The following is a 25,241-nucleotide window of genomic DNA, read 5'->3' as shown; positions in this document are numbered from 1 at the left end:
TGCACGTAAGCGCCCACGTGAGCGCCGGGTGGGGCGGCCGCCATTTTCTTCCGGGGTGGTGTCTGGTGGCGGGGTGGCTGTCGGCGGCCTGAGCGCGGCCTCGGGCCCGCCGTGCGGGCGCGCCGGCGCCATTGTCGCTGCTGGAGGGGAGGTCGGGTTGCGTGTCTCTGTGTGTGTGTCTGTCTGTGTGTGTGTCTGTCTGTGTGTGTGTCTGTCTGTGTGTGTGTCTGTCTGTGTGTGTGTCTGTCTGTGTGTGTGTCTGTCTGTGTGTGTGTCTGTCTGTGTGTGTGTCTGTCTGTGTGTGTGTCTGTCTGTGTGTGTGTCTGTCTGTGTGTGTGTCTGTCTGTGTGTGTGTCTGTCTGTGTGTGTGTCTGTCTGTGTGTGTGTCTGTCTGTCTGTGTGTGTGTCTGTCTGTGTGTGTGTGTGTCTGTCTGTGTGTGTGTGTGTCTGTCTGTGTGTGTCTGTCTGTCTGTGTGTGTGTCTGTGTGTGTGTCTGTGTGTGTGTCTGTGTGTGTGTGTCTGTGTGTGTGTCTGTGTGTGTGTGTCTGTGTGTGTGTGTCTGTGTGTGTGTGTGTGTGTGCGCGCGCGCGTGCAGGAGACAGATTTTGGAAAACACGGTATTTGCCTTTTAGATGAAAGGCTAAACTAGCACCAGCAAGGAAGAAGGGATGGGAATTTGCTGAGGAGACAACAGGAGGGTAGCAGGGCGCTACTGGAGATTATGCCTTAACGATGAAAAGCCCAGAGGAACTGGTAGGCTTGAAAGTATTATGAAAGAAGCATTTGTCTTCCTGTTAAAATGGTAAAAGTTTCACATGTCATTGCAGTATAACCATAAACAAAGCTCAAGGCCATGCATGATGTCGCCAGACCTGTGCAGTGGAAGGAAACACCTGACACAGAAGGTGTCTGCACAATAGCAGAAAGCAGTAGCTGTGGGCAAGGGCAGTATGCAGGTTCAAGAGCAAGGCCTGAATATTCTGAGCCACCTTTTCACCTCACTTGTGCTAAGGTTAGATCTAGATGAACTTCCTCTGATCTAGAAGAGGTTTAGTACTTTCATGCTAGGGTAGTTTAAGGATTTGCCTATTAGGACTTCAAATATTAATTAAAGCTACAAATAAATATGAGCTGGTTGGTAGATCTTTTCATAAAATCAGCCTTGGAAGCTAGGTTGTACAGATTTAACTGCTTGTCCGCACTTCTGTGCTACTGGTGGAGTTTTAATTTGACTAAAGCTGAAAACTGCTTTGGTATCCATTATCATTCCTATGATCCCTGAACCATTTATAGCTAGAATTTTGTGTTTTAAAAAAATATCTTGAAACGGCATGTACACTTGAGCATAAATGCCTGTTTATTCTATGTCAGTAGGAAATTTGCCTAGCACCGTTAATGTATTACTTTAAAGAAGGCCAGAACTGGATCTTGTCACAAAATGGATCCAAGTGATAATACTGCAGTCTTGCTGGCAGAGCTCCACATGTGAGCAAAGAAGCAATAACTGTTAAGTAAAACAACTAAATATGGAAGTTTGGTATACAGATATTGGATCATTGCTCAAACAGTTGACAGACTTTTCAGTTACGTGTTTTTCTTTCCGATAAGGAATTTGATTAGGGTAGCTCTAAAGCAAACAAAACCAGAGCTATGTATGTGTCAGCCCAATAATAATTGTCCTCTGCAGAGATCTGGATATGGGAGAGCAAACTATGAGAGACTATTATTTTCTTTATTGAAATAGGCTAATTAAAAAGTTAATTATTTTGTTTTGGTATCTCAAATGTCATTTAAACTGGACTTGTAGATTGTATCAAAGTGGAACAAGAACAAAATATAAGAAAACATCACTGTGTTATACAGTGAAAAATTAATCTCAACAGTTCTTTAAGAAAAGCACTTGATTTTCTTTGGACTCTAGTCAGAAAGAGATGCGGTAAGGGAACAGAGGCTGGTACAAATAATTGTGAATGTGTGTATACATAGCTGTACTCTCATGTAGTAGAAATAGTCTGTGTGTGAGCCAGTCTGGGGCAGTATGCGTTAGCATTACAGTCAAACTAGCATCTAAAAGTCGGGTTTACTTCTCAGATTAGACCTCTAGATCTTCACTTGCAAAATAAACCTTGAACGCAGTTTCTGTGAAGGAGGATTACCTGGGTGTGTAGACTTACGTTCAGCAAACATAGCTCATTTCTCACAAATATGGAAATGAGTGGATTAAGCAAAACGTGAGTGCAGTCGTGTTCCTGCCCGGTGGTTTTTAGAGCTTTGAATTAACGACGCTTGAAGATAAAAGAGAAATGGGCTCCGCTCGAACAGACCGCGTCGATGAGCTTGCTCTGCTTCTCAGCAGAAGGGAGACCAGCGGTGGCCCCTGCTAGAGCGCACCGCCCGTGCCGGAGCCCGCCGCAGGCCCCGGCAGCGCCGCTTGTCCCGCAGCCCGGGCGGGGGGAGGCGCCGGCAGCCGCGGCCGTGTCCCCCCGCGCCCCCCGGCAGGCGGCGGGCAGAGCCGCGGCCGCTGCGCCACCCCCCGGCGGCCCTAGGGCCCGGCGCGTCCCGCGGGGGAGGCCGCGGCGGGCGGGGCGGCGCACGGCCCCGAGTCCTGCCTCCGCCAGCTGGGCCGGGGCCGGGACCGGCCGGGCCGCTGCGGAGCCTCGGCCTGTGCGTGCTGCCGGGCGCCGGCACGCTGCTGACACCGCCGCGGTGGGCCCGGCCTGGCGGGGCGGGGGAAGGGCTGTCACGGCGCGGCGGGCCCGAGCCGCCGGTGCCGGCGTTGTGGCAGCGGCGGGGGAGCAGCCTGAGGGGAAGGAGGCGGCAGGGGAGCGGCGAGTAGGCTTTCGGCTTTTGACCCTGCTCCCACCTGGGGCACAGAGTGGCGAAACATTTTTGCACCTGCGGAAATCCTGTTGCCTTTTTCTTCCAGGAAAACGAGAAGAATGTTGTTAGGGGCAAACCCTCGGGTTTAGTTGTCTTGTAAGTGATGTTTCAGGTTTGTCTTTTAAAGCACCGACAGTCTTTGCTTTGAATGCTTGTGAGCAGTCCTAGGGTCCTAGTTGCACTATTGCTTTGTATTTCTATACTGCTTGTATTTTTTTGTTAATAATTTTTTAGTCTTTACCCACTGGCATGCTCACCCCTTTGTGCTTGATCTGGATGGAAAGGTGGTAACCGAGTAGTAAACAGGAGCCACATGGTGGAGAGTGGAAGTGTATTTTGGTGTGGAGTCCTTGAGGAGAAAATTGTCTATGTTTTGGTAGCGTCTAACATATAAGTGTTAAGTGATCTGGATCAGTGTTTTTCTCGAGAAACTAGATACAGCCATCTGAGAGAATACGTTAGGAACATTAAGCAAAAAGGTTTATAGTTTTGTAAGCTTGGAACAATCTGAAACTCTTCTCAGAATTTGTGCATTTTCTGAAATACTAGCAAAGAGTAATTACCAGTGAAGTTAATACGGAGTTCAGTCCTTCCCTGATGGCAAGCAGATCAGTCCAGATCAGTCCCTTATAATTCTGAAGCGGATGACTTTGTGGATCAAAATTAGTATTTTTTTTTCCCAGTATGGCTCCACAATGTCTAGCATTGAACTTTGTTTTATTCCATATTCTTGGAAAGAATAGTGACAAAAATTCAGTCATTACATTATACTGGTGTTTTATTTTTGTATTCTCTGATGATGCTTCTTTTGATTGGTGTGTTTTACTAAAATCTTGATTAAAGATACTGTCAAAAGTTACCTGAATCATAGTGGGGTTTTTGTTTCATGTGTTGCTTAACACAAGAAAAGAAAATATAGCGAGACTGAACTCAGCTGTTTACATCTAGAATCTGGCTCTGATTGTAGTTTGCAATGAATATGGTGTTGAAAAAATAGATCATGTTTCATTTTGGGGAGAGCTAAGTTAGTTTAAAACTATCCCAGTGACAAAAGAATGACAATAATAAACTATACTGCTTGCTGTTCTGAACTTCTAAAGTAACTTTTTTCTTAACGAGGTTTATCTTGTTGCTTTGCAGAAGTAATGCCTTACTACGTTTGAGGATCTAAGAGCTTTCTGTTTGCCTAAGGCATAAAGGAAAATGGAAGAAGATGAGACATTACAAGGTGAAACAGAAAGGGCAAATGTTGAAACACGTGCTACTCCCAAGATGGGTCGGCAGATATCAGTTAGTGAGTTCCTTTGCCACTGCTGTTACGACATTCTGGTCGATCCCACCACCCTGAACTGTGGGCATAGTTTCTGTAGACATTGCCTAGCCTTGTGGTGGGTGTCATCCAAGAAGAATGAATGCCCCGAATGCAGAGAAAAATGGAAAGGATTCCCCAAAGTCAACATCCTCCTCAGGTGAGTGTACTATGCCATTGTTGGATTTCTAAAATAAACACAATTAGTTGTCTGGTTTCTTGAGTTTGCTGCATATCTTCGTAGTTTATTGGTTATCTGAACTGTGGAGAGGACATTTAAATCCTGAAGTCCTTCATGTTCTGCACTTGTACTGAACTGTTCAAACACATTTTTCTACATGGAACTAAGGGGTGGGTTAATTGGCTTTATTTTGGGGTTTGGGGGGGGGTCCCTTTGAATGTTTGGGGGATGGAGAGGAGGGATCCTTTTTTAGTATTGAGACACTTGCATCTTTTAATACAGCTGGTTGTTTTCTAATAATTCCAGGTTAGAATGATCTTTGATAATTGTGTAATTAGTTCTGTAATAAGAATTATTTATAAGAAGAAATGTGATTTTATTGCAGAATGAAGCTGGAAATATCGATTTGCTGTCCTGAATTACCACAAGCTCTTGTAATACTTTTATCTTAGGTTAATAATATTTTAATAAATAGATGGTAGGATTGTTGGCAGGCTTTTATGTTGTCTTTTGCTTAGCATTTTTGAATAGTGAAAGCTTTCCAGTAGCACATACAATTCTAGTTTTATATAAGAAATAATTTAATTTTTCTTTATGTGATATTTTAACTTCCTCTATCTTTAGAAACTAAGGAGAATGTTGTTTGGAAGTAATTGATAGAAGTTTAACTTTACTAAATATTAATAACTACTGTTTTCTTGCTTTCAAATATGGCAGTCTTTAGTAGAGGCTGAAAAACAAAAATCCAAAAATTAGTCCCTTTTCTGAATGTTAAGCCTCAGTGATTACAGTACAGTGACAAATATTTTTCCCATTAGGGATGTTATTGAAAAGCTATTTTCTGATGCCATTGAACAAAGAAAAGAAGATATTCAACAAAACAGTGATGTAGCACGCAGCTTAGCAACCTTCCAAAAATACGGGAATGACCAGATCCCTACAGTTTCGAACACAGGAAGAATTAATCCTCGAGGAGGAGGGTTTTTCTCAGGCGTTCTAACAGCTTTAACTTGTGTAGCAGTAAGTTCCGTCTGGATGATTTTCCATATTTACTTCATTAAGAGTAAGCATGCAATCAAATATACTTAAAAATTATGTGCACATAAAAAAGGTCATCTGCACAGAAGAGACTTAAGCTGAGCAGACTAAATAAGGTAGCATTCAGAGTTGTCTGTCAGGAGCTACAATTGCAATATACAGCAAATGGAAGTTAGAAAAATTGGGTAAAACTTCAAGATACTGTCTTAGAACCTGAATATTCTAGGATCTATAGAATGGAAGATTCTGTATGTCAAGCCCCTTAATGCCTGTTTATTTGCATCATTAATATATTTACTTTGGAGATAAAAGATTTTTTTTTTCTTTTTTGTTTTAATCTACCTATAGGTAGTTCTACTTGGATATCACTGGAGTAGCAGAGAATTTGAAGAAGATCATCTTGTCCACAAGCCTGTTGCTAAATGGACTGCTGACGAAGTGATACTTTGGCTAGAGCAGTTGGGCCCATGGGCTTCCCACTATAAAGAAAGATTTTTACTGGAGAAAGTGAATGGAAGGTGAGAGGCCTCATTATCAGGAACAGCTGTCATGTAATTGGGCTACTTGATAGCTTTCATTAGGGACACTATATTGTGAAATGACTGTACTTTATTCCATAGATTGTGGGAATACTCTGTTGGTGTATCACAATGAAATTCAGGAGAAGTTTTAACACTTGTAGTTGTAAATTTTAGTAGTAGATACTAAACAAGCTAACTGAAAATTTTCTAATAACTTTTTAAAATGCTGACAATGCAGACTGAAATTACATTGAAAGTAAAATTCTACTGATGTATGATCCAGCCCTCCCACGTTTTATTTCTTGTGAAAATATGTATGTACTATATGCATTGTTGCATTCCACCCAAGAGCTTTAGGTCTGATTTCAGGAGACCAGCTAGATCTATTAAGTACTAAAGAACTGTGTTCAATAATAGCCAACAGGCTGATAAATGTGCATTCTGAAAGCAGGCAAGAGAAAACTTGACGAGTATTTAAAACCCAGGCTCTGAGATGCTGTTGATTCAGAAAATTCAAATGTAATTATGATCTTTTAAGGTCCCTTCTAACCCAAACCATTCTGATTTTATAATCCAAAAGATGGTAACTTCTATCAGTAATTGCTTCAGTGTGTATTGCTAATTTGTTAGTCATAGCGTTTGGGTGAAGAGGCACTGTTTACCTTCTGAATTCTTGTGCTTTTGTAGACTCCTCCTAACATTGACTGAGGATGATTTCATGAAAGAGCCTTACAGTATAGAGAACAGTAACCATAGAAAAGCTATTATGGCAGAACTGGAATGTGTGAAAACTTTAGGTGTTAAACCACCACAGAACCTTTGGGAATATAAGGTAAATTTTATATAAAGTCTATCATGTATATTAAGTATTTTTGAAATAATATCTTTAAAAGAAAACTCTCTTAAAGCCAGAATGAGTATTAAGGTAGTATCTCTTATAAACAATACTCAGTTTAATGAACTGTTGTATTTGAAAAAGAATCCTTTGAAGAATGATTGCCAGAAAAATCTAGGAACTGCCATGTCCCTTTCATTTTATTTTTTCTTTTTTTGAACCTTGATAATTTGATACCTTTCAGGCGGTAAATCCAGGAAAATCACTCTTTCTTCTGTATGCACTGAAGGGTTCTCCAAGACTCAGTATGTTATACCTATATTTGTTTGATTATGCAGAAGCTTTCCTACCTTTCATCCATACAATCTGTCCTACGCAAGAAGACAAGTATGAAGATACTGTCACAAAACTACTAGTAAGTGCTCAAAACATGAAATATGTTACTTGCTTTAGTTACAAGCATTTTTAAGACTAGCAGCATAAAAACACATGATGTAATTATTCACCATTTCATCTCTTTACAATGCAACTCTCAAAAAAAAAAAAAGTACTACAAAGTAAGTAGTTCCTTGATTTTTATTGTATGTAATCACTGGTGTTAGTGACCATTACCTTTAATAAGATTGATTTAAGTTTTTTAAGACTTTAAATCTGCAAAACTAATTTTTTTTCACATTTGCGTGACTATAGGAAGGCTGTCCACCCAAAATACCTGTATTTTAACAAATGGCATTATAAGGTCTGGCTGGCTGTGATGTTTTATTCTAATTTATGGAAATTACTGTGTTATAGTATTATCTACCAGAAAGTAAAGTAAGGATATATTACTGTTTTCAGTGTTTGAAAAAAACAATTTTTCAATAAAAAAGTAGTGGAAATAAGCCAGTATTGTGTTTGTTAATAGGAAATTGGTTAACAGTCTTTTTATCCTAATTTACAGGACCTTAAAGATCCTTCTTGGAAACAGTGGAGAGAATTCATTGTAAAGTATTTATTTTTGCCATACCAGTTGATAGCTGAATTTGCTTGGGATTGGCTGGATGTGCACTACTGGACATCAAGATTTATAATTGTAAATGCCATGTTGCTTTCTGTTCTGGAGTTATTCTCCTTTTGGAGGCTCTGGTCAAGAAGAGAATTGAAGTAAGTCTTACTGAGCTTGTTGAAGAGTGTAGGAAGTACACAGCCTTATAAATAGAAAGTAATGGTCTTACAATTTCACAGTTGCTTACTGAAGTTTTGGTGTCTAACAACAACTCTGAGGTTAATAGTGTGAATCTGAATTCGCACATATAATGGTACTCACTCTTGAATATCTTTGTTTCTTTGAATACTTCAAAGGGTTTCTCACAGCTGGTTTTACTGACCAGATGTAGCAAACGCAGTAATGGTAATCATGTTCTTAACCATTGAGTAAATATTAACTCTTACCTTGAGAATTGCGTTTTATGGTAACTGGTATTATCTGTCAGCTGAGAACTAAATACATAATAATTTTGTCATGTGATGCTTATGATATAGCTATTAAAGAATGACTCCAGGATCATAAATAAGTTCGGTTACACTGGTATTATTTCTGATAGGTCATAAAAATTAGATTTCAGTTACTGCTTTAGCCTTTAGTCAAGCATATTGTTTCCTAATTGCTGTGATCTTTTATTTATGGGTTTTAGACCTTGCATAGGAGATGTTCTTGTTTTGGTGTATACTGGGTTTTCCCTTTCTCTGCCAGCAGCTAGGGGGCAGAACGTGTTCAAAAGAGAACGGTGTGCATGACAAATCTGGAGTTTGGCCACTTTAATTCGCTGTGCTTTGTGGTCTGAATAAATTGATTTAATGCTTCCTCATATAAAATCTAGTATTACTATATTTTAAGAAGGTTTTTCTGGAGTGTAAAATGATGTTTTACAGGTACCTGAGTAAGGGCTAAATAATTTGAGGCTGCAGCACATATTAGCTTTTCTTAGAATGGGTAAAAACAAAACAGAAATTTCCTCTAAGCCTCTCCCTTTCCTTTTCACAGGACTATTCCTCACAGAATGTGGAGACATTTCTGGAAAGTCTCAACGCAGGGTCTTTTTATTGCCATCTTTTGGCCTTTTATTCCTCAGTTTGTCTGCAATTGTTTGTTTTACTGGGCCTTGTACTTTAACCCAATTATAAACATTGATCTTGTGGTTAAAGAAGTAAGGCGTCTGGAGACACAAGTGCAGTGACTGGCATTGGAACTTTGGAGCTGTTTAGCTTCTAAAGATGGACACTTGAAATAAATATTGCTTTTCTTCTTAATATATGTGGCAGTGAAAGTGGTGGATTATGTTAACTTAAGCATACAAAAAAGCCTTAAGGTAAGTTACTCTTAAACCAGCTGATTCTAGATTTGAGGGTGGGCTTTTATTATCTGAAAGGAATTTTCTATTGAAAAAAATCCAGAAAAATTACAGTTCAGATTTAGCTATGTAAAACTTACGCAGCCGTGTCACCCTATTTTTGATCAAACTTCTCTATTATGTCTTGACCATTCTGGTTATTTTCAAGCCTGCCTTAAAATCAGTGTCTTCTGAAGAGCTACAATGATTGTTTGGTTTTTGTTTTTTTTTTTTTTTTTAACTTAGCATTTCATACCGAGCCTGCCTTAAAATCAGTGTCTTCTGAAGAGCTACAATGATTTTTTTTAATTTATTTTTTTTTTAACTTAGCATTTCATACCAGGAATGTATTCCTCAGCTTAAGTTTGCCAAAGGAAAGCTCTTATTGGATAGGATGATACTGAAAGTACTTCAGTGTTTTCAGTCTGCTTTACATACAAAGTTGTGACTGTCAAATACGCAGTCTGACAGTAGAGTTTGTTCTAAAATTCCTGCTGTTGAAGGCAAAGACTGCTTGAGTTTTCTTGTTATGTGGAAAATGTGGTGATTGCCATTGAAAAACATTTTTTTCAGATCAGTTAGACTTCATCAGTAGTTTCTTTAATGCTCTCTTCTTGAAGTCTGTTGCTAATTCTTAAATTCAGGATTATCTCTTAAAAAGGGTTATTTTGGAAACGCGACCTGACACTGTAATTACATCTTACTGCAATATAATACCTGTATCTAGACTTGTGCAAGAATATTGACTGTAAAGTTTTGTGTAAACAGGATTGCTGTTTGTTAGTGTACGTTTTTTGACAAAGCAAAAGTTAGATTTTTTCCAAGAGCTTTGTCCCCTTGCATTCTACATTGTTTTGCTTTTTTTTTATTTGTATCATTATTATGAACTTTAAATTTGCCTATGAACCTTTCTAAAAATTAAAGATCTCTTTTGAAATCGTCATCCTTCCTAGAAGTGGGATTTGATTTGTTGTTTGGGTTTTTTTTTTTATATTGAACTGCCTGTCATTAGCTTTGAGTTGTGCAGACTTGTTTTGTAGCGCTGCCATCTTTAAGTTGAGGTGGGTGAAAGTAGAGTAAAACACTTCTGGTTCTTAAAACTGTTAAAATTAGCAGTTACAAAAAAGTGTATTACTCAGCAATTTCTGTTACTGACTTCTCTTCCTACAAGGTTTCAAAAAACTATGAAGTGACCCTAGCTAAAACCATCCTTGCACCTTTATCAGGTATATACACTTCTGAACTCTGCGCACTGATACTGTCCAAGATCAAACACTTAGGGGAAAGGCATTTGGCCCCAGTGACTGCTACTTTTCTCATGTATTTGTCTTGGTGATGGTTTGCATTTGCACTTTTAAAACTGACTCTGAAGTTTTAAGGGTAGAACTTCTCCCTGTGCCCACAGGAAACTCAGGGTGTACATAGAGTAAGGAGTTTGAGCCGTGTCAAACGAACAACTTCTTAGAAAACTGTATTTAAAAAGTAAATACTAGAAAAAAAAATATTACACATTTTTTAATACCTGGTAGGACTACTTAAGGTGAATGATATACAAAGCTAAATTAGGCTTCATAATAAGTGTTTAATATAGATGAGAGGGTTATTTGTTGCTGACACTGTCACTTTATGCATTTTTTCCGATCGCTTCAAAGTTAACAAATGTTAAGGTAAATGTTAGTGGAAAGGTTTGATTTGTATGTTATAGCCAGTGGAGGGGGGATGAAAAGTTGACAGTGAATGATATTATGGATGTGAAAAATCTGTGACTGAATATAAACAAAATTAATTTTAAGTGAGTCGCTCCTTAAGCTGACAAACTCGAATTGCTATTTAGTCAATACAAGCTTACGTAGAAGTAACAAACTTGCTTTTAGTCCACGGTAGAAGGTAAGAAAGACAATAAATGTTTACTGTGGCCCTTCTGGGATGTGGAGAAGCTAAGGTAGCAGGAAGGAAGACCGAGAAAGGGGAAAATCATTTGTTGTCTCTGTAGCCACAACAGCAAAAAAAAGTCATTCTAGATTTAAATACATACAGAGTTTTCATAAAGACGGATGTTGTGTATCTAATACCTACACAAAGGCTGAATCTCACCACACATAAAGTCTGGCCACAAAAGGTATTTTGTATGATAGGGAGCTTTAGAAAAACATTTGGCAGCTTCGCGGTCACATTCACATGCCATTTTTTGACATTTGTCTTCTAGTGATTCTGAAAGAAAACACAGTAAACTTTTTATGTTAGTTTGAAGTAATTAAAAATACCAAATGGAATACCAAGAATTGCTACCTTATTTCCATATTTGCCATATAAATGGCTCTTAGGGTTCAAATGCAATAGCAATTGTACTGAGCTTTAGTAAGACTTGCAGTTCTTTTGTGCTCTTTAGACAGAGCTCCATGCTAGGACATCTCAGTGACAGGGAATATACAAGCATGGTTTGGTTTAGTGACAGTTGATAATCAGTGGAACTATCTTGGCAGGTGAAAAGACAATAATTGGAAAAAGACTTAAATACTCTTCTTAGTGTTCTTTAATAAAGGAATTTTGATTCCTCTTTAGAAAGTGGTCTCTAATCATCCCTGCCCACCCTATTGCTCTAGTGAAACTTGAGTTTGGGAAGATATTTTCCATTTCATCCATGTTTTAATCTACTAAAGGACATAGCATTAAAATTATATATGTGAAATAAGGGATGTAAAGATGTTCCATGTTCAGCTTAAATTGCCCACCATTTTTTATTTAGGCATTCAGTAAGAAGTTAGGTAAAGTTGTTTTAAGTACGATAAAATCCTTGTCTGGCCATATTTGGTTTTTTAATTGTAGTTTTGTAACTTAACAGATTTCTTGGCATGAACATTTAGTTCTACAGCAGCATATTTCGGTTTTATTGTGCCAACCCAGAAACGTGTGTTTTTTCTCTCCGCGACTGTCTGTAAACTAAAGAATCCTTGATTATATTTTGTCTGAGTACTTATCATTTTGAAAGCTTAGATGAATCTCTGCTTGAGAGTTGTCTAGGAGCAGAGTAAGTGTTCAGTTTTGTGAATGAATGAAAATTCTGCTATGAAATGGAAGTGTTCTTAATGTATATATGTTGACACTGCAACTAGCTACCCTGAGAACTACTTAATAGTGTCAGTAGCATAAACAACATGACAGGATTAAAAAAAACAACCCCAAACCGAAACCAAGAACTATTCCTTCTTTTGTTATTGCCCAAAAATTAATTTTCCCCATGGAACATCAGGGACATTTTTTTCAGCTTTCTTGATGACATCCTACTATGTTGGCCAATACTTAAAAATATTCTCAGTTTCTGGACTAGACCAGGAGCAGAACCTTTACAGCCAAATATAGGTGGACTGTAACTTGGTAGTTCGACAGTTTGAGAGAAGATGCTTAGTACTTCTGGAGCAGAGAAAATTAGCAAGTAGAGAGTCTGCATGAAGTGGACACTTGGGCAAAGATAAGGTTGAATGAAAAGGAGGAAAGGAAATGGTGTCAAAAACTTTAATTTCAGGTTAGGCAAATTCTAAATTGAGTTACAGAATGAGATGGTTTTGTGCTTTCTCTGAATGGCCTGCTGTGTTGCCTTTAAACTATGGTAGTCAGAAACTCAGACTTGTAAACAAGTTTGTGTAAGGGTCTGCATTTTAGTGGTGCAATTAACCACCAGTTCTCAAGCTGATTCGCATTCTAGGTAGTAGCATAAAATTACATGCAAAGTAACTGACCTAGCACCTGATTTAAAAATAAAACAAAAAAACGCAAACAGTGCACAAAACAAACAAACAAAAAAACCAAACCCCAGCCAAACAAAAAAACCCCAAAACTTAGCAAGAAGAAAAATAAACTTGCAAATTTTGGGGGCTTGTTAGAAGTTTCAGTTTCAGAAAGTTTTTGAAGTGAATTGGAAACTTTGGGAGTTATGAACAAATAATGTAAAAGAAATGCTGCATTTTCCTGTTGAACATTTTTTGTTTGTTTCTTTGAGACCTCTTTGTCTTTCTCTTTTATACTACAGCATGGCAAGTATATTACATTAATATTTCAGAGCAATCGAACAAAATTTATCAGGATGTGGTCAGCCATTTATTGCAACTTGTACACCAATTATGTAAATATTTTCAAATTAACGTTTTATGGCTTGTGGACATGTTACTTCCATAAATAAACATACTCATCAAATACTTTATTACCTCAGTGCTTGACATTGTATTTGTGAATTCATTCATAAATTGCAGCCACTAGCAGTGGGCTGTGCAAACGATCAGTGATAAGTATGCCAAAAGCTTGTCCATCCTAAACCTATAAATGGTGTGAAATATTTTCTGCTAAGTATAAAAAGGATCCTTTTTAAACAGTTGTAATTTTCTCGCCTCCCGTTTGTAGTTGCTCTCCAGTTTGAGACCTCTAGGGAGTAGCATAACGTGGGTTCCTCAACACATGTAAATGCTGAGTAAAAAGTGTGTGTGTGTTCTGAAAGGGTAAGGAACTTGTAGATCAGAATTTTGTTTGCTTATGTATGTCAGTAGGTCAGGAAACTGTATTCGGTTGGCATAGCTGTGCTTTCTGGAGGCACAGCGTACCCTAGCAAAGAAGTCACAAAAGAAAGGATGGTAAAATAAGAATTTTACAGTTAATTAAGAAAATGTCTATGAGGTCAATGAGACAATCAGTAGAAGTAAAAAAAAAAAAAAACCCAAACCACCAAAAAACAAAAACCACCACCAAAACAGCCCAACTGGAACTGTTCACTCACCACACACAGCAGCATTGTCTTCACATTCCCAGTGGTAACTTTCTGTCTTTGGGTGACACCCTGCTTGTTCTGCCTTACCATAGCAGCAGTCATGGTTAAAGCAGCACCTAGGAGTAACAGAAATGGGCTTGCCTTAATTCATGCTGCGGTGATTTATGGTCATGTAATCTGGATGGTTTTTATCAGCATGTTTCTACAGGCTGTGAAATAGAAAGTCAGCATACATGAATGTACAAACAGTTGCCTGAACCAAAACAGGGTAATGGTTTAATAGATGACCCGGGAAAAAATTACTACTCTTTCATGTAATCAGTGCTGAGGAAAATGTCTGATACACGTTGATCTAGTTGAACTTCCTCACAAATAAATATAAAAGGAATCTTCAAAGCATTCTCAGTTTTAAACACAATAAACTTTCATGTGGGTATGCCTCTCCTAGCCCCTTCCAAGAGAAAGATCAAATGACACAATATTCTGTCAGATAATGAATTATGTCCTTTTCTGCCAGTTACTGATGCTATTGTAATGGTTACTGACAGGGAGGGGACAAGAAAATTTGTTCAGCCATAGCACGCCATCATAAATGTCACATTACAGCAAAGTCCTAACATGGTGGCAAAAAAGCTGAAAGCAGGAGAAATGTTCAGTAACGAATAGGCACAGGTGCTGTTCAGTGCCATAATATAACTAAACATCTTTGCTCGGTATCATGAGAAAATTTGGAAAATTGCCCCAAATGATGATTTCAATATTGTTCTTGTCATAATGGGGACAACAAATTCATAGGCTTTCTATCACATTGTGGAACTGAACACTACAGGTAACCATTAATGGTGTATCTTAATGCTTAAGAGTTATTCTTCTGGTGTAGAGTCATGGCAAGCCTAGAATAGCAAGTAGGGGGGAGGTAACAAGGACCTGAAATTAGACAGCTTGTATGTTTTTGCTGCAAACTAACTTTCCTTATTGACTTGGTGGGAGAATAGGGTTGTATCCATGAGCTTTTTGCATTCAGTCATTGGGTTTCTTCCTGGTAGCCTAAAACCATCATATTACAATAGGCACATGATGTTTAGATGGTGTTTAGATTGCCTGAGGAATTTGTGTCTGCAATAGAAAAAGTTAATGCTGTGAGCTCTCACTTGCAATTACTGGGTTTTTTCTACACTTATTAAGTAATTACTCGGTAATTCCACTCAAATCGCCACTTAAAGATTGTGCAGTACATAACAGTTGAACAACACATACCTGTGAAGTAGCTCAATACATCCATTTAATACACAGAAATTAAAACAAAAATATTAGTGAGTCTTTGTAGCAGTGCTGAAGTAAATAAACTAGGAAATGCAGCTTCTTTTGCCATAGTGCTGTCTATCTTCATGTGTTTACAAAAACTGTCATCATTACCTTAGTCCTCTTTTAAGTGTTTTAAATAAAAATAGATGCTTAAGAATTTTGTGTTGTATCTTATGAAAGCAATATGTGACTGTGTCTTCCAAAGTTTATAAGCGGCAGGCAAAAATGTAAATTGCAATAACTATTATTTGAATAACTCCATTACAGATGGTGTTAATTCAGATTAAGTATTTCTGTATTTTCAATTAGTTAAGTTTTCAGGCATAATTCTGAATGTAAACAACCCACAATGTAGCTCAAAACTTAAGAAATCAAACTTGGTAAGAATTTTTGTCTCTACATTCAGTTGGAGCAATTCTTGATTCTGTTCAAATGCAGCAGAGTAAGTATACTTGCTTCTGGCTTGTTTTTAACATTCTGTAGCTCTTAAAACCCAGACCACAAATAGCTAACCATGTTTTGTGAAGAAGCTTCTTGCTACTGTGGACTTTCAAAAGTGAAAAAAATGGCCTACAATGAAAGACTGTCAAACTGCAGGTTCTCCATCATTATCTTTAGGTATACAGATGACCAGAAGTAATAATAGTCCCTTCTTTTTGTATGTGTATCCAGTCATTAAGTCGCAACTACATTATACCAAATTGTCTTCTGAATAACTGATTACTTGGCCAAAAACTTGAAATATGTAGGCAAAGTTTCTAGAAGTTTTAGGTCTATTCGTGACTAGTATCTTCAGGAAAGGAAAAATTAAAAAATCAGATTTCAACTTTCTATATATTCTACCTTAAATGTGAGTATCAGACATTTGCTTTCCTTTTAATTTACAATATATCTGTCTGGTAAGTCAGAACTTGAGATGTCACATATGGTGGGGAAATGCATCATTATAATGATAAACTTGAAAATATAAAACACTTATTTAACTACTGTAACCAGAAAATCATCTTCCTGGCAGCTAATGTTCAATTATAAATTAAATTTACAATAGTCTATATGCTGAAGTTTAGTACTAAATATAAAGGTCTGGGTTTACAATTGTTTTAGTAACAATTCATAATTCCCTTTATTCAAACATTTTTTTAATAGGTTGAATTTTGCATAATTTTCTATGTATTATTTTGAATACTAATACAATGGGATGGATGGTAGTAGAATCAAAAGATTTTTTGAATTGTGATTTTATTTTTTAAATTTTTACTTTTATGGATTGCTTGACTGACTGAGCTTTAAAGCTTCTCCAAGAAGACTTTAGATCTTCAGCTTTTGGCCGAACAGCAAGAGCAAAGAAGCTCAGCTGGACTGTGAATCCAGTATTAGTGCAATGAGAGTTTGAGTTAAAGGCAAGTAAGACTTATGTAGATCTACAGTAACGCAATTTTAATGCTTCAGAGTTTCTTAGCAGTCTGAGGTGTTTAAACTCAGTTCCCTTACTGATGTTAAATAGGCCTAATTCATATTTTTGTCCTTTTACTCTGTCATCTGCATACATTCAGCACTTAATCACTCAGATAAACAGTTATGCTTACCAGTCTACTCTGTCCTTGGGCCATCCTCTTCCTCCCAGACCACAGTAGCATCCATAGCGTAGGTAGGCAAAAGGAGATCGTCCTGTAGTACATCTAATGGCTCCAGCTAATTCAAGAAGTCCTCTTCGATTTCTAAAATGGGCTTCCCCAAAAGCGCCTTTATAGACTGTGGAAGAAGACTTTTATTTTTTTATTGAATAAAACATGCAGATATAAAATAGTATGTTGTAAAAAAAACTTTGATAATGAATGTCAGTACTTGAAAATAACACAGTTTTCTTTTTTTTCCTCTTCTTTTTTCTTTGGGGCCACACTGCTTGACCTAGTCCCTTTTTACCCCCATGTGTAGTGAACAGCATGCTGAATAACTGCAGTGGTTTCCTCCCAGCAAGGCAGCATACAGTGGCAGACCTCAGTCATTTCCAGTCTTGAAACTGGCAAGAGCTAGCATGTGTTCTGCAGTCTGGGTCCACTAACCTGCTAAAATTAGATGCCCTAACCATTGCAGTATTTTTTCCTTATCATAACATGCAATTTTGCCCTTGTTATTTTGGAGAATGTAATGCTTTACATTTGAACAAGCATGTCCTCTATGATGGGGTTCTGGTTTTCCTCCTTTTTAGACGAGCCAAATAACTGGCGGGGGTGGCAGGGTGGGCGTATAGCAGGGAAATGGGCAGGTGCTTGGAGTAATTTCCATTGCTTATGTTTTCCTGTTTCATTTTGTTTGAGTTTTGTTGTTGTTTAAGGGATTCTCACCATTATTTCCCCAGAATTAGACTGTATTTAGGAGCTTTATTTTAACCATCCTGTGTCAGTACTAAAACAGTAGGTCCAGAGCAGCAGATAAATGTTGAGACACCAGATGACTTTTTGGGGGGGTTTCATGTCGTCCTGCAGGCTGAGCTAACGGATTGAAGACCCTTAATAGTAATGGACAGCGCAGGCTCCAAGGTAATTGCAGCAGTTTTGAAGAAGCTGGACGAGTACAAAACAAATTAGTGGAATGCTGCTGATTAGAGTTGTCTTACTAATTAGACTAATGATTTCTTTTGGTATAAGGAGAACAGTTTATAAACCTTAACTCCCAGTACTAGATACAGATTGGGGAAGACATGAAGATTTAATAACTGATAATACCTGTGGGAGAGACAGACAGCAGAAAAAATATTTATAGACTTTATCATTGTTTTGATATTTGTTTACAACAGAATAACTATATGATTATACAGTTTGTATATAATCTGTGCAATCATGTAATCTATTATAATAGACTAATAGAATAATCTATTATAATAGATGATATGATTAATTGTAATGAGATAATGGAAGATCTGCCAGAAAAATATTGTTCCCAGCACAGCTGAGTAACTTGAACTATGTGGGATGCTGGTGACCTCCAGCACTCATAATTTCATGAAACAAAGAGATTTAAACACCTCATGAAATCATCTCATTAAGAAATAAAATTGGTAGTATGTGAGAATGGTTAAAAAAAAAAAAAGCTTTAGATTGCATTTATTTTAATTTCATTGCTTTATAATAGGTATGAAAAAAAAAAAAACCACATTCTTTTGATATCTAGAGGTCACAGGAAATAAGTACAAGTGTACAAAAATAATTTACAGTTACGCAGTTTGAGTCTAGTCTTGTTATTTTAATATAGTCTAGAGTCTAGTCTTGGCTTTTAATATTCTTGTAATATTTAATTCCAGTTTTTATTGCATAACAGGAATTGGAACTTTGTCAAAAGTTTAAGCTATTGTCACTCTTGAAAGGAAACTTTGAAGACAGATACTTGGGAGAGGAAAAAACCAAGAGGATAGCTCATCAGGAAACTCGGAACTGGATGTGATGTAGCTGCTTTAAAAGTAAAGGTTGAAGGGAAACTAAAACCGTACCAACCCTAAGGCTGCTTCAGACACCAAGAAATAGCAGAGGGGAAAAGAAAAAAAACCCCACACAAATCTATGCAGCAGTTGTCTTTGTGATGGTGATGACTAAGCCAGAGAGATCAAAAGCCGTGAGGTGGTTTTCTGAAGACTGAAACTGAGTGAACAGTAAAGACAGCCTGAGAGAAAGTAAGCAATCACATTGTGTTGGTGTTATGCTTGATTCTAAGACTGTAATTCCTGTTGCCCAAATTGGAGCCCTGCCATGTTTGCAGAGTTTGAACTTCATCATGCTGTCTTGTTTTGCTGCCTGTGTGAGCTCTTAGGAGTTCAGATTGTGTTAAATGCTGTACATTGTTATGTCTTTGAAAGATATTTTCCACTATACCTTCCTACTCTTTTTTTCCCCTTAGTTTTCTGAATAGCTTACTATTTAAAAACCCAGTCCCTTACATTTCCATATGCGTAGAGGAAAAAATCATTTTAGAAACACGATTTTTTTGTGAGAGGTCACAGGTCCCATAACACTTTACTCTTTGCAGTAGGCACAATGCAAACATAATAATTATTTCTAGAGATTTATTTTTGAGATACATAGGTTTGCATGATTATAATACATAACTACATTAATCATTAGCATCTAATACAGTCTATGATGTTTTGTTGGTTCTCAAAGAAATGTTAAGCCATTCTTTCAGAAACTGAGGCTTCAGAAACATTTTTTGATGTTAAATACATGTAAGATTTCCTATACTGCTATTTCCCTTGTACAGTTATAGCGCTCTTGTAGTTCAGAACTTGAAACTTGGGAATAAGCAGACTTTCTGATGTATCTCCAAGATCTGCCCAGAAGTGGAAACATTTGAACTGTATGCTTTATAGAAGTTTCTTTTTTTTCCTTAGATTCCCCCCCCCCCCCATTTCATAAGCCATCAGGAATGGCCTTTTTTGCTAGATCTTGTTGCCCAGGCTACTGATGCGCTTACCTCTACATGTGGTCACGTATGAATTTTTTGAAAGGATCAATTTGCCTGTTTTGATACTGTGGACCAAGCATTGAGAAACAGGTAAATTACATTGCCTTTCTACCTCACTGCCTACAGAATGGGTGGCTGTGATGTCTGACTCAGAGCTATCGGACCAAAGCCAGGCTCTCTGTAACGATCACTCTAGGCTGGCAGCAGCAGTGAGTCTTCCACTACTTTCCTTAACGTTCTTGCTGAGGTTTGTGCCGTGCAAATGGTGAAGTCTGGAGGATGATCAAAATGCAGAAGGAATAATAGGGGCATGCTGAGGTCAGGAAGTAGAACTGGGGCAGTAAGCTTGGTGGGGACCTTAAGTTGGCCCCATTATGCAAGCACCTTACCTTATGGTCTGTAATTATGGGATTGCCTCCCCGCTGCCCCCCCCCCACCCCCCACCCCCCCCCCGCGACCCTGTGTCATTCTATGCACAGATCTGTTACAAGAATGAATCAAGACTCATGTCCTTCCTTTTTGGAAGATTTGGTTTGGTGAATTTTCAGGCTGTGCAGGAATGTGTAAAAAAAAGTGCAAGATCACAAATGAGAATCTCTTAATTAAAAGGCAGCTGAATGCTGATCTGAAAAACTGGATTTTATCCTCACAGCAGTCACAAAGGTTCAGTATGAGGTTAGTTTAATCACTTTAAAACGATGCCTATCCATGTTTACTAGTAGTGTGCTCGTAGCCTGCTGGATATCCTGGGTTGGAGTACTGAGATACTGTAATACCCAGCGACAGCCAGGCTTTGTATAGTTGGAAGTTCCAGATAATTTAAGTAGTGGTAGGTAAAATCGAGTTCTAACATGTCACCACGGGAACCTAAAAGTAGTGGATGCCTTTTTTTGTCAGCCCACTTACCTATCTGACAAAGAGGGATGATAATACAGTTTGACATAAGTGTGAAAGAAATGAGTATGTTCAGATCCTAAACTGATGAATAGTTAAAAAAAACTGTGAGGAAATGCACTGCAGATCATTACAACTGGTCTTTAATACTGCTTAATAAATAGGACGTAGGAGACAAAGGAATACTTGCAAAGTGAGCAGTCAGCTATGCTCAGGTATGAGGCAGGGGTCCTTTAATTACCTTCTCGCCCCGTAACTTATTCATAAAGCCTGACTCATTCTTTCAGCACAAGACGGGTGTGATGTTGCAGGCCCCGTGGGGCTCCCGGCTGGGGGCTCCCCGCTGGGGGTCCCCGCAGCCCTCGCGCCGGGGAACTGTTGAGCACCCGGCAGCAGAGTGCGGGTGGGTGACTTGGCTTTGTCCGAAGCTGGTTATCACAGTGCGATCTGCAGCCTGATGCTACATACCGAGCTTTTTAACACATTTTGCACGTTACCGGTGAGCTTTAAAAAAGTAGCGGGAGAACCTCCGGCGCACCGCCGTGCTGCACGTGTCGGCGGGCGGGCGGGCGGCCCCGGCTGCACCCCGGCTGTGCCCGGCGCTCCGCGCGGGAAGGCGCTTGCTCGCCTCCACCGCTTCTCCGAGCGCCCTTCTCCCCCCGCCGCCCGCCGCGGGCGCAGCCGAGCCCCGTCCCGCCCTGGGAAGGGCGAGCGGCCCCGGCAGCCGCAGCCCCGGGGCGCCCCGCGAGGCCCGGGCTGAGCCCGGCGCGCCGCCCGCCGCGGCTGTACTCACCGGCCGGCAGCAGCAGCAGCAGCAGCAGCAGCGGCGGCGGCGGCGGCGGCAGGGGCAGAGGCGGGCGGCGGGGTCCCATGGGCGGCGCGGCGCGGTTCGGGGTCCCACGGCGGCGGGTGCGGGCAGCCGCGCCTGGCTGCGGGAGCGCCGCGTGCCGGTGTGGGGCAAGGCCGCCGCGCGCCGGCTATAAGAGGCCGCGCGGGCCGGGCCGGGTCCCGCTGCGGGGCGCGCGGCGCTGGCGGCGGGGAGGAGCCGCGTGGGCACCCGCACCCGCCGCGCGCGGCACCCGCACTCCGAGCGGGCCGAACTTCACCTCCCGATCGCTGCTCTTCTTGGAGGTGTTATATAAAGAACGAGCCGCTCTTCAGCGGGATACCGACACCCGCACCTTGGTCAGTCACCGCGCAGCCTTCCCTCCGTCGGGACGCAGCCTCCGCGTGCCGGGTGGTTGGAATCCTGGCGCGTTTTTTCCATTCCCTTTCCAACTCCCGTATTATTTTGCAAAACCCACGACTAGATGCCATACTGCAATCATGGTCCTGTCACCCCTCTCAACACACAGACAACACTGCTTACCTTCACGGTTTTTTTTCCCTTGCCGCTATGTTCAGAGTATTTCATCAGACCTTTTAGTATGGCACTGAAACCAGTGGGTTTCCTGACAGTTTTTCAAGCAATCAGGACTCCTGAAATGTTGGGTACCGGGTTTTGTGTGTGTGTTTTCTTTTTTTCCTTTTGGGTTTTCTCTCTCTTTTTTTTTTTTTTTTCATTATTATATTCCAGAATATGATCCCCATTGGATTCCATTGAGGCCTATATTGTTAGGATAAGGAAGGAGAGATAAAAATAGGTTTTTTTACAGAACTTACCAAGAACTTGTTCTTGGCCATGTCATCTGGCTATTGCAGAGCAGCTGGTAGGTTTTTTGGTAGTGAATGGTATTTCATCAAAGAAAGAAAATTTTTTTTGACATACATACTGAAGGATAATTCTCCTTTTGCACTAAAATGCTCTGATTTGTGTGTTGTATCGTTCCTTCATTCAGAAGAGAGGTAGAATATTGCATGTGGTCTGATTTCAAAAGACAAAAAGCATGCACAGACAGATCGGATTTGGTTTTGTTACCCTCTCCTTAACTCACGCTCTATGAAATGTTTGTGTTGGCACTGAAGTTACGGTAGTGAGGGATAAATGTGGAAGCACATCAGTTTAAGGTAGGATACCAATATGGCTTTGTACACCTGATGTATGCTTTTGTGCAACTACATGCAGAACACCAGAAATTCTATGTTAGCCCAGCCAAAACTAGTACGTGCAGAAGAGATCATGGTATAAAGAAAGGAGAAAGGGTTTCCAGCTTGAGAGCTTGTATTCTGCAAAGGGATGAAAGCTGTTGGAGGCTCCCTGTGCGACCGTGGCTCCCTGCTGAGTGATACCCAGCAGCTTCTGGTACAACATGCTATGACACGCTGCCCGCTGGTCCTTCTAGCCCTGTCTTTTGGGTCTTACGACCATAGTGGACCACAGACACTTCCCAACAGAGCTGGAGTAGCATACTAGTGAAATGGGATCTCTGACAACCACAAATGTTGTCAATGACCCTGAGAAGTCTTGGTAATGTACAAGTCCTAAAAGAGAGACGATCTATTTGGGATAGATTTAAAAAAAAAAATTTTTTTTTTTAATATTTTGTTGCTACTGTCATCAACTGGGTCAAAGCAATTTCCGTATTACTCATGGAGTCACATTGCTAATTACTGTTACTCTATTTTCATACTGTCACTTATATTGCATTTGTTTACCAACTCTTCCGGTCAATAAGTCACACCTATTAGAATGTTTTAATAGTGTTCAACAACTGTTTAGTGAAACTTCCAGTTGAACAGTATCCCATCCAGCATACCATTGGATATGACAATGAAAACAGTATCCAGGGGAGCAACAGCAATTACATTTCATGTTTGTTCTTCAGAAGACTGACTGATGCAATGCCTTGGTGCACTGGATGTTGGATTAGTGCAGTTGATAGCTTTTTCTCTGAAGGAAGGAAAGTAATCTTAAAACCATTGAAAAATCAAGCAAGACCGAAATGTTTAGGCTACAGCTGCTTCTATCAGAAAGCACAGCTGTGAAGTGACAAAAACTATATGAGGTGATGAAGTAAGGAATGCAAGTCAGGACTTGCATTTCTTACAAGCTGTAGTAAAAGTTTAAAGCAGAACATCTAGTGAAATTGGGGCTGGGGGGGAGAAATCTATTGCAAGGGAATACTTTTACTGAGCGGGAATTTAGGTTGTCCAGTTAGTTGTCATGGCATATGGCTAAGAAAATATACCAGCAACAGACTGGAAGTTAATATGGATTACAATGATAGAGTGATTTTTTAGAAATGCTATTTCAAAGTTCCTTTAAATTTTTAAATGAAAGCTTATGCAGCAGTGTAGACCTGTCATATTTGCTTTCTGTATTGTTCCTTTTCTTTTCTCTGAAGCATTTGCTAACTGTTATAAGTCACATGTGACAAATGGCATTTTCCTTCTTACTGATTAATTCTTTCTGTCAGCTGGAGCTGTGCAGGGGTGGGGAGAAGCATTTGCTGTTCAAATATACTTTCTCAAACAAGGTTACATGTGCTTAATGGTTGTTTTAATTAAGTTGCTTTTAAATCTGAGGAATAGATTAATATAATTGGGACATAATAGCTGTACTGAGGAACAGTCTCACAGCATAAGAACATTATGGGCAAAGTTGTTAAGTTAGTTGTAAAAGCCTTATTTTTCAGTGTCTATGATTCTTTACATGCAGGAAGATGGTGAGTATATTAATCCAAAATGTTAGAATGTTGATGGAAGGGGCTAGAATGGTTTGAAACATGGTTAATGTAAGTGCAAGTTATCCACTTCGCTGTGAGCAAGTGAAGGATTTTGCAAGCAGTTTAACAGTTCATTTACTGCTGACTAAACAGCTGCAAAGCTGTTTTTTTTTTTGTATTAACAGAAGAATTTGTTCCACTAACAGTTTTTATTTAGTAAAGCAGTTATTTTTACTGAGAAATGAAAAAGCATTGAGCACCTACCTTGGTCAAATTTATATATACACCACATTTAGCTGTTATGAAGATCTGTAGTAATAATGATGAGTATAGAAGTACTAGGGTCTGAAGGGATCTAAAAGAAGTCCTACAAATTTGGGACACAAATTAAACATGTGACAATTAAGTTATATGATGTGTTTTGCTGTGCTGCTGAAGTAATGACCTAATAAAGAATGGTGAAACAAATTATTTTCCCACTGTTAGGGGTGGGAATAAAGGCAGGGTGATTTGCTTAAGGTGTTGTTACATGATGGCTGTAGCAGAGCTGGGAAACTGCACCTTGGCGTTCTGCATCACAGCTTAAGTCCCAGCTGGGTTCTTCTGTGGCACTGACTCCTGCTCAGACATAAAGAAAGCAAACACACTGTGAAGGTATCAGAATAATTAGAACTGAAGAGCCGCTTCCCAACAGTAAGTCAACTGACTGTATTTACTTGATTGCTATACTTGGCAAACGTCCCCAGGTTACCCCACATTTTCTTAAACATTGGATTGGGACACAGGTTTGGCCTGGAACACATCCCTTACACCGTGTATGCTCCTTCAGATATTGAATGTCCAAGTACACAAGCAACTTCTTTATCACTGTCTTCATTAAAAAAAACAACCAGCCTTACTTGAATTCAAGTACTTGTTTGGAAACGCTCAGTGCCTCTGTTCCCTTTTTTAGAGATTTGGCTGGCTTTCTGCTCTTTCATGTCCTTCCATCTTCTCTTAGTTCCTTTTCACAACCAGTGCTTCTGTTTACTGATGTTTTCTTCAGCTCGTGTTGTTGGGGATGTAAAAACTGTAGGAGTTATAAAGCATAGTT

General features: G+C 39.4%; 2 protein-coding genes and 1 long non-coding RNA gene across 6 annotated transcripts; 2 read left to right on the top strand and 1 right to left on the bottom strand.

The window, feature by feature from the left end:
- Positions 1–52: 52 nt before the first annotated feature.
- BFAR (bifunctional apoptosis regulator) lies at positions 53–10,076 on the top strand. Of its 4 annotated transcripts, XM_080386843.1 has the most exons (9): positions 2,241–2,832; positions 2,927–2,976; positions 4,021–4,349; positions 5,189–5,390; positions 5,757–5,926; positions 6,617–6,761; positions 7,009–7,179; positions 7,705–7,907; positions 8,788–10,076. In XM_080386843.1, exons 3-9 carry the CDS (start codon positions 4,084–4,086, stop codon positions 8,978–8,980), a joined length of 1,350 nt encoding a protein of 449 aa, XP_080242969.1. In that variant the 5' UTR covers positions 2,241–2,832; positions 2,927–2,976; positions 4,021–4,083; the 3' UTR covers positions 8,981–10,076. The 4 variants fall into 4 exon arrangements, with proteins under 4 accessions (XP_080242971.1, XP_080242970.1, XP_080242969.1 ...); XM_080386845.1 differs by lacking the exons at positions 2,241–2,832; positions 2,927–2,976 and adding an exon at positions 53–151; XM_080386844.1 differs by lacking the exons at positions 2,241–2,832; positions 2,927–2,976 and adding an exon at positions 180–753.
- Positions 9,345–21,453, bottom strand: PLA2G10 (phospholipase A2 group X). Its single transcript, XM_080386864.1, has 4 exons — positions 21,337–21,453; positions 16,781–16,946; positions 13,899–14,005; positions 9,345–11,344 (listed from the first exon to the last, which is right to left on the bottom strand). Exons 1-4 carry the CDS (start codon positions 21,413–21,415, stop codon positions 11,199–11,201), a joined length of 498 nt encoding a protein of 165 aa, XP_080242990.1. The 5' UTR covers positions 21,416–21,453; the 3' UTR covers positions 9,345–11,198.
- On the top strand, positions 14,001–25,037 carry LOC308063640. The gene is made up of 2 exons (XR_013928023.1): positions 14,001–16,594; positions 17,681–25,037. It is a non-coding gene; the product is annotated as an uncharacterized lncRNA (long non-coding RNA).
- Positions 25,038–25,241: the final 204 nt, after the last annotated feature.

The sequence above is a fragment of the Falco punctatus genome, assembly GCF_963210335.1.
Source record: "Falco punctatus genome assembly, chromosome: 4".
Classification (NCBI taxonomy): Eukaryota; Metazoa; Chordata; class Aves; order Falconiformes; family Falconidae; genus Falco; species Falco punctatus.
The sequence above is the reverse complement of the archived record's forward strand: the minus strand, read 5'-3'. Positions and strand labels throughout refer to the sequence as shown.

What these genes read in the sequence shown, in the direction of transcription:
- BFAR (XM_080386845.1), top strand. Translation starts at nt 4,084, where the DNA reads ATGGAAGAAGATGAGACATTACAAGGTGAAACAGAAAGGGCAAATGTT. An exon ending in CTGGAGAAAGTGAATGGAAG is followed by an intron (nt 5,927 to 6,616) that starts GTGAGAGGCCTC and finishes GTGCTTTTGTAG; the next exon opens with ACTCCTCCTAACATTGACTG. An exon ending in AGAACCTTTGGGAATATAAG is followed by an intron (nt 6,762 to 7,008) that starts GTAAATTTTATA and finishes GATACCTTTCAG; the next exon opens with GCGGTAAATCCAGGAAAATC.
- PLA2G10 (XM_080386864.1), bottom strand. Translation starts at nt 21,415, where the DNA reads ATGGGACCCCGCCGCCCGCCTCTGCCCCTGCCGCCGCCGCCGCCGCCG. An exon ending in GCTGCTGCTGCTGCCGGCCG is followed by an intron (nt 16,947 to 21,336) that starts GTGAGTACAGCC and finishes CTTCTTCCACAG; the next exon opens with TCTATAAAGGCGCTTTTGGG. An exon ending in CCCAAGGACAGAGTAGACTG is followed by an intron (nt 14,006 to 16,780) that starts GTAAGCATAACT and finishes TGTTACTCCTAG; the next exon opens with GTGCTGCTTTAACCATGACT.